General features: G+C 34.3%; 1 protein-coding gene across 1 annotated transcript in view; it reads right to left on the bottom strand.

The window, feature by feature from the left end:
• Positions 1-4,968: 4,968 nt before the first annotated feature.
• The window catches only part of Ccdc91 (coiled-coil domain containing 91), a 363,605-nt gene continuing 353,734 nt past the window's right edge, over positions 4,969-14,839 (bottom strand). Inside the window, 1 exon segment of the mRNA XM_047550439.1 lies at positions 4,969-6,065. Coding sequence (XP_047406395.1) covers positions 5,955-6,065 — 111 coding nt within the window. The 3' untranslated portion in view covers positions 4,969-5,954.

Below are 14,839 nucleotides of genomic sequence, written 5' to 3'. Positions count from 1 at the left end.
CTACTGTTCATGTGGGGAACTAACATCATAACAAAGGATTAATATTAGTTAGAATCACTGTGGTCCTTTCAAAAAAATTCATTTATTTAAAAGTATACAAGTCCTAACTCTTCAATGACTGTGGCTATTTATTTATCTGGGTTGCTTAGAAATCACACAGACCAGAGTTTTCTAAAACTTCAAACTTTATATTTCTACCAGTGTACCTAATTTTCTTCAACTGTTAGTAACATGCCAGTTTTAATTTGATAATGTAAAATTCTTTTCTGTTTCATAATTAAAATTATAAGAAAAATAAAATGTTGCTTCTTTATAGCTGTCTGAAAGCATTATTTATTTATTGCCTATAAAATTATAACAATGAATTTTAAAGTTTAACTCATTAAGACAGTAACTATAAATTTATTAATTAAATCACTGTTTAAAATTTGCATAGAGTTTAAATTAAATGCTTAGGTTTTTGACCATGAGAGAAAATAGGGAAAAGACTAAAAAATATAATAGGAAAAATACATCTCTTAAAACATAGTGCTGTCCACAGTGGTGTCTGGTGGGTGCTAACATTTTCAGAAAAGAATACCTCAATAAAAGGGGTAAAAACTCAAAATTCTTTACATACATATCTTGCCACAAGGAATTTTCTATAATCTGTTTCAATATCTGAGCTGTGTTGAAGTCAGCGATTTGTACATTCTGTGGCTTAATTTTTTTTTCGTTTTAAGTCAGCTTCCAGACTTCCGAGAACTGAATGTTTGCCAGGACTGAGTCAAATTTTCCTACCTTTTGAATCAGTTTGTTCCTTGATCTCTGTATTTCTCAAAACAAGTTCCGTTTTTATCACAATCTGAAATTAGAGATGGGTCTAAAAAGACTATCAGATATTCTTGGCTTTCATTATCATCAGGATTCTCACATAATTTGCTCTGGACATTCCCTGTTTGAGTTAGTTTTCCATCTCTATGACAGAATACCTGAGATAAATAACCTAATAGGAGGAAAAATTGATTTGGAGTCATGGTTTTAGTATGTGGTTGCTTTTCTCTGTTGCTCTGGGCTTGTGGTGAGGCAGAACATCACGGAGGGGAGTCCCTGGTGGAGCAAAGTCATTCACTTCATGGAGTTCAAGAAGAAAAGAGGGAGAGAGGAAGGGGCTGGAGTCCAAATATCCCATTAAAGGGCACACGACTCCCAATGCCCTAACTTCCTTACACTTAGCCATACCTCCTAAAGGCTCCACCATCTCCCAATAGTAGCATAAGTTGGGGACCAAGGCTTCAACTCAAGAGCTTGGGGGGACATTTATAATTCAAACCATAACATTCCCTGATCTACCACCTCTTTTCACCCACAACTCCTACTATTATAGGGTTTTCTGCATCTCCAGTTCTTGAATAAAACTCTATGCATTCAACCTCTCTTTCAAAGTTTTTGCTCAATCCTTGCTATAATTGAAACCTAATGGACCAGTGAGTCTAATACTGCTGTACAGCCCTCTCTATGGGAGGCTGTTTCTTACTCATAACCAGGCACTATTCAGCACCATAAGAAATGATGTCACATGTAATTTCTCATATGTTCATCCCTACTTACATTCTTAGAGGATCTTATAAATTTGAGTAGCTCATTTCTATCACTGCTATCTTGTCATTCCAGCGGTAGTTAGAAATGCAAAGTTGATTTTACAGTTTTCAGAAATTTTGATGGTTTATAGAAGACTAGCTATTGTTTTATAAGGGTTATTTAAATTTATAATAGGACTTCATTTAGAAATACAGCAATTTTAACTAAATCCTTTGTGTTGGTAGTCACAATCTATCAGTTGCATATTAGGTAATTCATTATACCTGCAGGTATAGTGATTATTTTATCGATTCAACAGCATTAGCTAAACACCATTATATACTAAGTGCTAGGTAGGCACTGTGAAATGCCTTCAGGATACAACAAACAAAATAGATGTAGTCTCTCCCTTCAGGAAGAGAAAAACATAAACAAGAACATGAATTATAAATTATAAGAAACAATATGATATATTATTTAATTATGTCAGTACTCCCTAGGAAAAGTTGAGTATGTAAGGTTGGTGGGTGGGAAATTTAAGGGGGGTCAACTTGTTGAAAGTGGATGCTAATTTAGGAGAAAGCAGAAAACCAGATTAAAGCAAAGAAATTTACCAGTTCTTTTCCTTCTATTTATATATACCAATAACTGATGACCAAATAACCTCTGCATTATGGGGATGGAGTATGTGAAAAATATGTTTATTTTTCAACTAAATACCATTTTAGTTTTGTCTGGCTTATAAAAAGAGGTCTGGTAGTCACAGCTGTGTGGGGACGCCTAGGAGGACGAGCCCCCACCGTAGATTCAGAGCATGCTGGCTTTCTGCTACTTGTTAGTGGAGTCTTAGGAGACACAGTAGAGCTGTTTACCAGTATGTAAACAGAACACTAAAGGCTATGTGCTTTGATCCAAGTCTCTTTCTTCTCTAGGAGTTTATAAATGTTTTCCACATTTTAACATATGTTTTTTCTTAAATCAGAACTTATAATGCAAAGCCTATCTATTTGGATAATGCTTTTGTTTTTATTGTTGTTTAAAATATAGATTGCACTGTCTAATTCCATTCAATTTAACTGTCAAGTTAAAAAAGAAAAGACACTATAATTACAGATACCTGACTCAGTGCAGAATAACACCAATCATGGGGACAATGTTCTGCTTTTGATTTCAAAGTAATCACTGAGTAAGTAGCCTTTGATTTGGAACATGAGTCAGCATTTAGCAAAGCTAAGTTAAACCACTACTGCAGATTCTGAGTGATAGAAAAACTCTAAATAGGGCACTGTTTGTCCTCAGATTTGGGTATCTGTGATTTGCTTGGCTTTATTAGACAATAGAGGCATTGGTTCAGTTATATTTTTAACATTCCTTAAAATAAATCAAAGAATGTTCCCATTTGGATGTGGATTAGTATGATGGAGGAAATGAAGAACTAACAAGTGCTGAGTATCCAGGGATTATGAGCCGGGCTCTGTGCTGGACTGTGTTCGTTAATGTTTTTTTGGTTGCACATAACAGAAACTGGTTCTTGGCTAGCTTAAGGGAAAAAGTGGTACGAGCATAGTGGAAGAATATTTGGGTATCTTCTGTCATCTGAGACTCAGGAAAAGCAGGGGCCAAGGGATCTCTGATCTCAGAACTAGGGGTTCCCGTCTGTGGCTCTAGGATAAAGTAGTTGCGGTGACTGTTCATGGGACCTCCAGTTAGGGCCGCATCTGTACCTCCGGATCAATCAAGGTTAGAGAACCAGAATGACATAGGTTAGCCATTTGTCTGTGGGCAACCACACGTGCATTTCGTGGGTAGGTACCAGAGAAAAGGGGATTATTGTGAAACGATGGCCACAGCAGCAAGGTCTACTATGCGGGACACTTACCAGCTAATTTTCATAGAAAGTCTACACTAATTCTATATCACAAATTAGAAAACTGAGACTCAAGTTGATTAACTTGTTTGTTTAAGATTCTCCAATGAGAATATGGCAGAGCTAGAATACCAAATAGGTCTATAAAGGTTTTTCCTTCTTGGAATACTGACAGTGTGATATGGGGTAGACACTTTCAAAGATTTTCTCATGGAGAGGTTATTAGGCCCTACGGAGTACTGAACAGAGGACAACTACATAATAAAAGTCCTGGTGTTGAATCCTAACTTCATTCTATTATGATGAGCAGGAAGAAACTGAATCTACTCCATTAATAAATGTGGATATATCGTCTCCCTCACAGGGTTGTTGCAATAACATGGGAAAAGGCTTGCAGATTCTTGTTTTGTTGGGAAGAACTTTTCTATTAATGAAAATGAGGACTTTTGAACTATTTAAGCAAATATGACTATGGTCATAGTTTGAGAGTGGTTTCATCCCTCAAAATTACTTCACTCCTTTTCAACTTCCAGCCTTTTAGAACAGTGCCTTAGTCACCTAAACATAAAGGTGGAAAATGCTATGTAAAAGGGGGTGAGGAAATCCTACACTAGGCAAAGAAAGTTTTAGATACCAAACATTTACGTATTTCTCTTTGAGACTTGACAGGGAGGTGGGTTCCAAGTTTCAGGGAAGAACTATTAACCTTTTGTAGAACAATACTTGATCATCAAAGTCTCCTAGTGACTATACCTGAGATGATGTAAGTCCTTTTGATAACTACAGCAAAAACAGTATGATTCTTAATGTGGAAATCTATAACTTGAACATCACTGAAACAGATTATTAACTAATTCAGTCTGGAAGAATTAATGCACACAAATCATCAGAATTCTATACGTAGATGATACCAGTTATCTTTATGGACATCTTTGTGGAAAAAAACTTCACTGTAATACAAAACAGTGTATTATTGTACATGGTGGGTATTCTGTAAATATTCATGGATTGATAGGCATTAATTTATTCTAAACTATTTCAGATAACAATTAGTTTAAGTCAACAGTAAAGCTGAAATACCAAATGGAAACAAAACAACAAGACAAAACAACATTTTGCAGTGGTCAGGGATAAAGAAGAGAAATAGACTACTATGTTCTCTTGACATTTCCAGTATCTAAGTCTCAGCGACCTTCTATGCTTCATACTAAGCCAAACCTGAATAGCTTCTAAAATTGTCTTATCATTTAATTTGATGTTAAAGAGTCAAGAGGTTTTAAATAATGAACTATATCATTGTATTACTAGCTGGCTCCTAAATTCAAGTCAATGTCCTGCTTTCTTTAATTTTTATTTGAATTATAAGAGAAAACTGAACAGTTATTGTTTGAAGACTCTCAGTAAATATCATAAATATTTAAAAGATAGTATTTATAAAATATCATCATACTGGGATACAGAAGTTTGAGAAAGAAAATGTTTTAAAAAGAATTAAGAAAGAATGGGGGGTATTAAAAAAGAAAAAAAAAAAACAGTAAGTTTTAGAGCTCATTTTATTACACTGAGAAATCCCACAAAAGTACAAAGCCCATTAAAGTAGAAGCATTTCAGAAAATAAGACAAAATGTTTGCATACATATATTTTATTGACATTTTAGTTTTGATGTTAAAATGCTTGTGATTTTGCACTGAAGCACACTGTTCATGAATTAACATTTTGAAGTATTGAGAAAAGATTTCATATATCCTATGTTTGAACCTAAATTCCTATAAATGGCTGAGTTATGTTCTCTTTGTAGAGAGTGAGTTCATGATTCAATTCATAGGATAAATGACCTCATTGATTCATAGCAGAAATGGGAAATAAGCATATATCACACATATCCCTTGAGTTTAAGTGGGATAGCAGATCAAAATTGAATTAATATCATTATCCTCAGTGTTTTTATTTCTATTTTTTCACTCAGTGGACCAATGAAAATACATAGATCCAACTTAAGAAAAGAGATTTAGTAATATCAGAATAATTCTCTATCATATCATCATCTCATCCAAATTACACAGGTATATAGGTGATGAAATTCATGTTATTTCTACCCCTGAAATCAAATAAATTCATGGTTACATTCTAGCATCTTATCAAAAATTATCACGAAGGAATCATAAAGATATTTATTTATTTTTGCCAAAGGCAGTATATAACAGGCCACCAGAGGATATGAAATTTACTTAATTGACTTTTGATAATGTGGCACTTTTCAATGGCTTTTGGGTCGTATTATACTCTGTTGCTGTTCCTACTACTACAAATAAAATAATATTAAATGTAAGGGAGGAAATAAGAGAAAATAAATTAGATTCCTTGATAGTTCTTCTAAATATTGTTTTGCCTTATCCTTGAACTGGAAGTCATTTCTCCAAGTCTTGGAAAAAGAAAAAAAACAAAAGCATCTTTATAATTCATGGCATATATTTTAGAGGTCTAATGATTTATGCAATACCAGTGTGGGTTAGCTTGTCATGTTCTTTATTCAATGTCAACTGGTTCCGTAGCTATTAAAGCACTTAACTGTTTCTGTGCACAGGAGAGGAACAGCTCCAGACTGGACAGGCTTCTTTGGCGGATGACTTGATCAAGCTGTTGATTTTTTTTAAGAGAAAGAGAGAAAGAAAGAAAATGCCTTAGTGAAAGGATAAAGAATATTATATCACTGAAACCTACTAGGAAAGCTGTTTTATACAAGATGATTTAGGAGACCATACTGTACTTTGAACTGAGTGACAGTGGAGTCAATATTTCTTCTACCATATGACCTAAGATGAGATGATAATCATTATAATTTTATAACTGATACTGTTATTTATTTACTATAGAAATATCATATTTTTGCTCAGAGTGATTTCAGAAAATATAAAATAGTATAAAATGCTGCTTATTAGACTACACAGACCACACATCCATAAAGATTATATAAATATCACAGATCATATAACAAAATAAATGTATAGTAAAGCAGCATAACCACATCATACATAGGATTCAGTAGAATAAATCATAAAGGAGATAATTTCCTGAAATTAGAGTAAGTTTTCTGTAAGATACACTTTAAAATAATTTTTGGTAATATTTAAAACTCATTTGACCTGTTTCTCCTATTCCAGTAGAAATTTTTTATTAGAATTATTTCAATATACATACAAAGTGAATTAATACCATGAACAAAACAAGAGATTCAGTAAGCAAACTTATTTGGGTTATATATAATAAAGAACTTCTGGATGAAAAAGATTACTTAAAACACAAAGAAAACTTTCTAATTCTTATTCCCTCAACACTTTGCCCATGATGTAAGAATAAACAAATGGTGATAACACATTGCCTACCAATTACAGAACAATGGAAGAATTCAAAAGAAAGCCAAACAAATTCTTATTTCACAATGTATACCTGTCATATATTTATAATGAAAGTTGACATCTTCTTCCTGCAAGTCTCTTCCCAACAAAAATGAAGAGACAAATCCCAACAAGAACTTTCTATTAAATTATACTTTGATAGTCCACTGATATTCAAAATGATTGATAAACTGGATGATTAAAATTTTGAAGTATCCTAATAGTATAAAAAGAATGCATATTAAGCAAAATGCTCGAGAAACAGAACTTTAACACTCCAATTCTAGTATTCTGAGACTTTAGTGTGTGTATAGAAATAGCGTTTTGGCTTATCCTTATTCCTCCTTGTCCTTCTCCCCTTCTTCCTCTATCAGACGATACCTTCAGATGCACATACTCCTGCTTACAGGACGCTACTGTAACAAGAGAAATTCCTTAACAATTTAAATCCCAGTGAGCCCAGATCTTCTGTGTCTTGCTAGTTACTTATGCCCAGGATCCTAAAAGAGGGACGGGCACAGGTTAAACACTTAAAGCAATGTACTAGGATATGACAGATACACTTTTAATGCAAAGAGCAGAGCATGTTCAATGTAACTTCAAGGACAGGTAGAAAATAAAAAAGAAGGGATTTTTAAAAAGTTACTTTAATATACAAAAAATAGACTGAAAGTTAAATACTTGCAGCTTTTAAATTATTCTATACAAAATGCAAAGAATATAGAAGAGTGTCCTACTACTCAGTTTCAGTCCATTCTCTAGTGATTTCTGTCTACTTACAGATGCTTTCAAGCATTTAAAGATAGACTTTAAAAAATATTTGGTCCTAATATTGTAATTGTTATGTGAAATAGGAGGTTTCCCCTCATTACATTATTCCACTGCCATTGCTGGAAGGGTTTTTCCCTATCTCATTTAAAACAATGATTTATTTGATTGTATCCCACAATTTCTTTAGTCACTCATTGTTATGCAAGTTTATTCTAATTTTTTTGTTGTTTTTGAAGCAGTAAGGAAATTTACAACCTGAATGCAAGATGTTCAAGGATTTCTCCTGGACAGATTTCAATATGTGGAATTTCTCAGGTATAAAAGTTGTATGCTATAAATTGTAACAGATATCACTGTTTTCCAGAATGAGCGTATCAAGATATCAGTCCCAACTGCAGTTCATAAAAGTATAAGTTTTCCCCATTTTATTCTTAACAGTTGCATAGTTTTCCACTGCATGTTTACAATTTAATATATATAATTGATATTCAAAAGGAAATGACCAGACTACAATTTTTATACTATTTTTTCATAAAGCACACACACAAACACACACATACACACAGCTCAGAAGTGTATCATTTTGAGTTACATTAATTGGCAAGAAAACATTTCTTTTTTAAGGCAAGGAAACAACAGAATCGAAACTGAACACAATTGTAACTGGAGAGTGCAGTCAGGATGAGATCTGTAGATTGGTGGTAGCTTCATGGTTGTTTGTCTTCTTATGCTTAATAACTTAAGTACATTTATAATTTATGCTCATTTCAACAATTCAAAATCTTCCAGAAATCCCACAGAATAATCAGAGTTTCATTAAAAACATATCTGACTTCATCTCACAGAACTTATAGGTATTAGATAAAAGAGAAACAAGTCCTCTCTTTGAGGACATGCAGTAAAAATTCACAGTGTATAACAAGCATTCGATCTGTGATTGCTGCATAAATAATGTAGATTTATGAATTCCAAATGAGTATTCTATAATTTAAAAGACAAAGGATATGCATATAAGGAGAAAAAATGTAATGCATTTCTATCTAAACACACCAATTTCTTCTTTCCTCTTGCTTGTGTTAAAAGTCACACTAGAATTACTAACTATATAATAATGTATGTGCTAGTTTTGGCTTCAGGGAACTGCCAACGCTTATTTCAGATCTTTCTCCAACACCTTCCCAGAAGTCTCTGAAGGTAAAAATCCATTAAATAAGTAGGAACAAGGAAGAATAGGGTGATCCTGATTCTCTGTTGGGAGGAAGCTAGAAACTGGACCATCACAGAGCTAAGCTTCCAATTCAGTCTGTTCTTCCTGTCCTGGTGAGATCACACCTGTGAGAGGGGACACTTTCTATTATAAGGAATTCCCCTCTCCATAACAAGTATTTCAAATAGATGCTCTTGGTTAATTTCTGAATTTCAAAACTTTCCATTTGTAAGGCATGACTTCACTATCCTTTAATAAGGAAAAAAGAATTTCAGCAAAATATTCAACTTTTTTTTTTTTTTTTTTGCTCCTTAAACAATGGAACTCAGTTGTTATTTGTGGTTTTTATTTCAAACTAAAACAAAGACTTGTATTCTGATTTGTATGCTGACAAATATTATATCCAAAGTAGTGATGGCAAATATTTTTGGCTATGGGTTTATAATTTCTTCCTAACAGTTGTTATGGTTTGGATCTTAAATTCCCCTGCTGCCGCAAAAGCTCATGCATTTGGAGGCTTGGCCCAATTCAGCAGTGTTTGTACATTGGGCCTTTGGGAGGTGTTTGGTTAAGGGCTCTGATTTTATTAATGGATTATCTGTTTATGGGTTCATGGCTTAACGTTTGGGGGCACTTTGTATTAATAGGAAGCTCTCTTTTTGTTTCCTGACTGCCTTGAGGTTATCACTTAGGTCTACCACGTGCTCTTAACATGATGTTCTATCTAACCACTGGCCCAAAATGATGGGATCAAATGACCCTGAACTTCTGAAACTGTGAGTCAAAATAAATCTTTCCTTCTTTTAAGTTGTTTATCTCAGGTACCATGTCACTAAAATGGAAAGCTGATTAACACAATAGTGTAGCTCTAACTGCTTTGTTTTTGCCCCAATATTTGTTGCTTCAGTTTCTATTCAGCTCTTATAGATTATTGAGAAAAACCTGAAAGTTGAGACCTCTGAAATATGTAACTATATTTTTACCAAAAATATTATAAAATATTTCCCTTTATTATCTCCAGTTTGCTAACTTTCTACTGAAACTCATTTAGAAGTACACTACCTACCTATTCAAAGTTATTAATTTTAATAAACTTAGGGTGGGGTAAAGAACATATGACTGATCAATAATTCCATGTATTAGATATACCTATTCATACCATAGCAAGAGAAAGCGAAAAAGCATTTCTTGACCTTAGCTTTTATTTCCTTGCCACTAAAATGCAATATGAAGGGTGGTAAACTTATGCTGGTTTAAAGTCATTTACATGCAAAGTAAATTACAGAAGAATATGGTTTATTTTAATGTGACTGTTTATTAAGAACATGGGGGTGGGAGGGGTTAGTGTTAGGGTTAGGGTTAGGTTTAGGGTTAGGGATAAGGAGGGTGGTAAGAATGGAGGAAGGAAGGACTGTGTAGAGGGAAAAGAGGGGTGGGAGGGGTGGGGGGAAGGGAAAAAATAATGAATCAAACATCATTGCTCTGTGTAAATTTATGATTACACAAATGTTATGCCTTGACTCCATGTACAAATAGAGAAACAACATGTATCCCATTTGTATACAATAAAAAAAAAAAGAACATGGTTCACAGGTTTGCATCCTAAACACCTGATACATTGTTTTTGAAAAACAAAATACACATTCATATATAACATACTTAGTACTAACTGTGCTTTAAGTATCTTTTTAGCCTCTTCCAACAAAATATACCAAGAGATGTGAAAGTATTAGGTCTACCTTTAACAATGTTACACTTTGAACCTATATGCCTGCATATTTTAAATTTGTGCTTAAGAAATGATCTAATTTTTCAAAATGCTAGAAGAATATCTGGCAAATCACTGATGGAAAGTGACTCACACACAAATGTTATCAGTTTAGTAACATGTTTTATGGACTCAGTTTTCACATTGACTAAAAAGCTCTTTCATGGGTATTAAAGAAAGGTCAGATATGATGATCTGGAACTGAAAGTACAGAGGCAGATTTTCCAGTTAACATCATATTGGGTAAAAAAGGATTATTTACTTTCTAATAAGCAGTCTCTTATTACAATACTGTCCTTTTAATGCTGTTATTTGGATATGAATGTCTATTTCTCTAACATTAGTATATATTCCTCTTGCTTATCACAACCAATATACACTCAACGGCCATTTGATTTACATGCTTTGAAATTGAGTCAATTTTTCAACAGGACAATGAGCTCATCAATAAAAAAGACTGCCCACTATTTGTGCATTACCACAATGAAGCCCGGGTAATATACTGCCCCTGTCCTTAAGAGATTTATGATCTCCTTGGAGAGACACATGTAACAATTAAAGACCAATTATCTACTATATGTGTAATAAAGAATGAATCCAGTGGAATATCAGAGACAGAGGTCATAGTGAAGAGTGTAGCAGAAAAAAAACTTCACCTTTAAGACTCGAACAGGGTCTTGAAGGGTCAAAAGCATTCCCTTAAGACAAAGAAGAATGGGATGTGGAAGAAATTTCAGAAAAAGCAGATTAATGAAATCAAAGACACAGAACATTTAGAGACACTGAAGAATACTAAAACTAGTGGAAAACATTTGATTACATAATTCTTTCAATTACCCATGTGTTTGCTACAATGTGGCAGACAATGTTTAGGCACCAGAGATCTGGTGGTGAACGAGATGCCACTATACATCTGCCTTCATAGAATTCTCTGGTCTTATCATATATGTAGTATGAAGAGACAAAGTAACATTCTTCTGATGGAGATCAATGGCATTTAAAAAATGGTAAAGTAGGGTAAAGTGTTAGAGATGGAGGAGAGATTTTATGAATAGGCTGATTAGAGAAGACCACTTGGAAAAGGTGTGTACGAATTTGAAGTATATGAAGGTAGGAGACATGCAAGAAACATAAGGGAAGAATTTCAAGGCAGAGAAAACTGCAAGGGAAAAGTCCAAAAGTGGCTCAGACTGGTTTGGATAGAAGATTAAGAAGAAATTGAGTTTGAGTTTTGATGGGAAGACATTGGAGAGTTTCAAGCACAATTGCTCCGCTTTTGAAAAACATCACACTTGTTGCTATGTGGACAATGGTGTATAAGCGGGGAGAGTGTGAGAAGAAAACACACTGAGAAGACTTTCAGTATAGGGAACATGTAAACTTGACAACTGCTGACAGTGAAGGTGTAAGAGCAGGCCAGGTTTAGGACGTTCTGAGATAGGGCTGACCTGAACTGCTGGTGGATTAGAAGTGTAGATGAAAGGAAAAGAGAAGTATAAAGTGATCCTTAGAATGATGGTGTGGTTTCCTGAGAGAGGACAGACTGGAGCAGGAGTGAGTTGGTCACAGGAAAAACTGGGTTTTGTTTTGGAGATGATAAATTTTTCTAATCCTATCAGATGTGTTAGAGTTATTGGATCTAAGAGTCTGCAATTCAGGGGTGAGGTGTTTAAGACACAGTTAAAAGTTCCTAGAGAATGAAGGTAGATGAAAAAGGGAAGAGGACTGAGTCCTGGGGCACACTAACACATGGTCTAGTAGAGGAGCAGGGGGATAAGTTCAAGGGATCATTATTATAGCGGGTTGAATTGTGTTTAAATGCTGATCGCCACACTTGTGGGTGTGATCTTACTTGGAAATGGAATCTTTGCAGATGTTAAGATGTAAGTTAAATGAGTTCATACTGGACTAGGGTGGACCCCAAATCTAATCACTGTGTCCTTATATGAAGACACATGGATACATGGACTGGGAAGGAGGCTATGGGAAGAAGGCAAAGACTGGCAAGAGTGGAGTGATGTAGCTAGGTGCCAAGAAATGACAAAGATTGCTGATGTCACTGGAGCTAAGACAGCAGCATGGAGCACATTGTCCCCCAGTGCTCAGATCATGGCCCTGCTCACACCTTGATTCTGGGCTTGTTGCCTCCAGAACCATGACAGAATACATTTCTCATGTTTTAAGTTATCTAGTTTGTCGAAAAATATTACAGAAGCCTGAGGAAACTTACACAATTATTTTCCACATTGGTCCTTACATTAGAGGATTATTTCTTATGATATGCTCCACAAAATACCATTTCTATTCATCATGTTTTTTTTTTTTAAAGGATCATTTGGTCAAGTAAATTTGAGAAATGCAGGATTAGAAATGTTTCCTTCACATAGAACTCATCAGAACCTTGGTGCTAATAAGCATTGTGAATTGCTGAAATGCTACTGTACAGGTAGTGTTGCCCAAACTTTTTAAACCTTAAATTCATGTGTATGTATGTATATAAGCCATATTTTGGAAAATACCCTATGAATCAATTTCTTCTGAGAACTTTCCTCAATCCAAAACAAACTACAAATAAATGGGAGAAAAAAGTTTCCCTCTATTAATAAGTCATCAAAGAATTATGCAAGATTTTGAGACTTCTCAGTCTAACATCTATTCTTTACAGTTGTGGAAAATGGATTCTTTAATTAAGAAATCAATTTTACATTCTTAATACAACCTTCTATAGTTCTTTAAAATATATTTAAAGGTATTATTTATTTATTTATTTATGGCACTTGGTATTGAACCCAGGGGTAGTCTACCACTGAGCTATATCCCCAGTCCTTTTTAATTTTTAAAAATTTTTTTGAGACAGGATCTTACTAAGTTGCCAAGGTGGGCTGGGATGATAGGTGTGCACCACCTCACCTGATTACTTAAAGGTATTAGACTGAGTTTATCTCTGCTTAAGATTCCTACTATATACTGAGGAGGTTCTATGGGTTCACCAAGTCTTTGACAGTAGATAGATAGAGACTCATCCTGGAGTACCAGGAATCAGGACCATGTCCAGGAAGGTGCTGAAAACTGCTCCAAATGAGATGATATGCCTATCCTTAACTTGACATAGCCATGAAGAAAGTACACTATGGATTTTTTTAAAGCTTAAAATACACACACAATTGTAATGGCTGAACTTGTTTTATAAAGTCATCACATATGGTCTCATAAGCCTGAAGATCAAGTTTCTTCATGAGTAATGATTATTTTTATTGTGATATTTCAACACTTTCAACTTATTTTTATTGTGATATTTCAACTTCCTTTTCTCTCGAACCCTTAAATTCTGTTTCTCATCATTGAGTTTAAAAAAATTGAGATGTATCTGTAACATTACTGGTTACATTAATGGAGGTCCTCTAGTACCTATTTTAGTACTGGTACACTCACCAAAAATTTTAAAAAAGCTTCTCTTTTAAAATAGTCTTTTATTTGTATTTTCAAATAAGTAAATTTGATGTGGAGAGCTATGTTGTATGTAAAGCTGAAAGTGAGACATGAAATTCCCTCTCTGGGAATATAACTATGCCATTACTGTAAATCATGTTGAAAAACTTTGAATCAACTTCAGGATAATACCATTATATAAAATACATGTTTTGCATAACTCAGACTCTAAAAGACTCAATATAGTCTGGGCAGTGGTTTGAACTAAGGCAGTGCCAGTCATTTCAATCATGAACTTCAGAAAATTCAGGTTTACCCTCTCTTCAAGACCAGAATGTCCACAGGCCATCATTCACGTTCCACAAAGATTTTTGACTCAGTTCACACCTCCCATTCTCTTTGAGAATACTTTTCAACTTTAAAGTATATTTTGCATTTGACTATTTAGATAGTTAAAAAATGTCAACATATAAAGAAAGGGTGTAACTTTCCAGTGTTCACAAGATGAATTACAGATGCTCTTTTAGAGCAAATGAAAAACTGGTATAAAGATTCTTAAACCCCTCTGGCCACAACTAAAGAACTGTTCTTTTTTGTTTTGTTTTAAGATGTCTTAGGGTAAGTAAATTCTCTGCATTTGAATCATCTAAAGTGAGTTCTACATATGTGGGCAGTTCTGCCTTTTTATCCCAAACTACCCTAGAATCCACTGGGAAATGCAATATTCAAATACTCATTTTTTTCTTCACTAACTCATATGGGCAGAATAAATGAATACATATTCCGGACTGTAATGTGCAGGTGCACCACCTTGGAGTACATTCTTATTCAATCTAGCAAG

The sequence above is a fragment of the Sciurus carolinensis genome, chromosome 4 (assembly GCF_902686445.1).
Source record: "Sciurus carolinensis chromosome 4, mSciCar1.2, whole genome shotgun sequence".
In the NCBI taxonomy this organism is placed as follows: Eukaryota; Metazoa; Chordata; class Mammalia; order Rodentia; family Sciuridae; genus Sciurus; species Sciurus carolinensis.
This window is presented reverse-complemented; position numbering and strand designations above follow the sequence as displayed.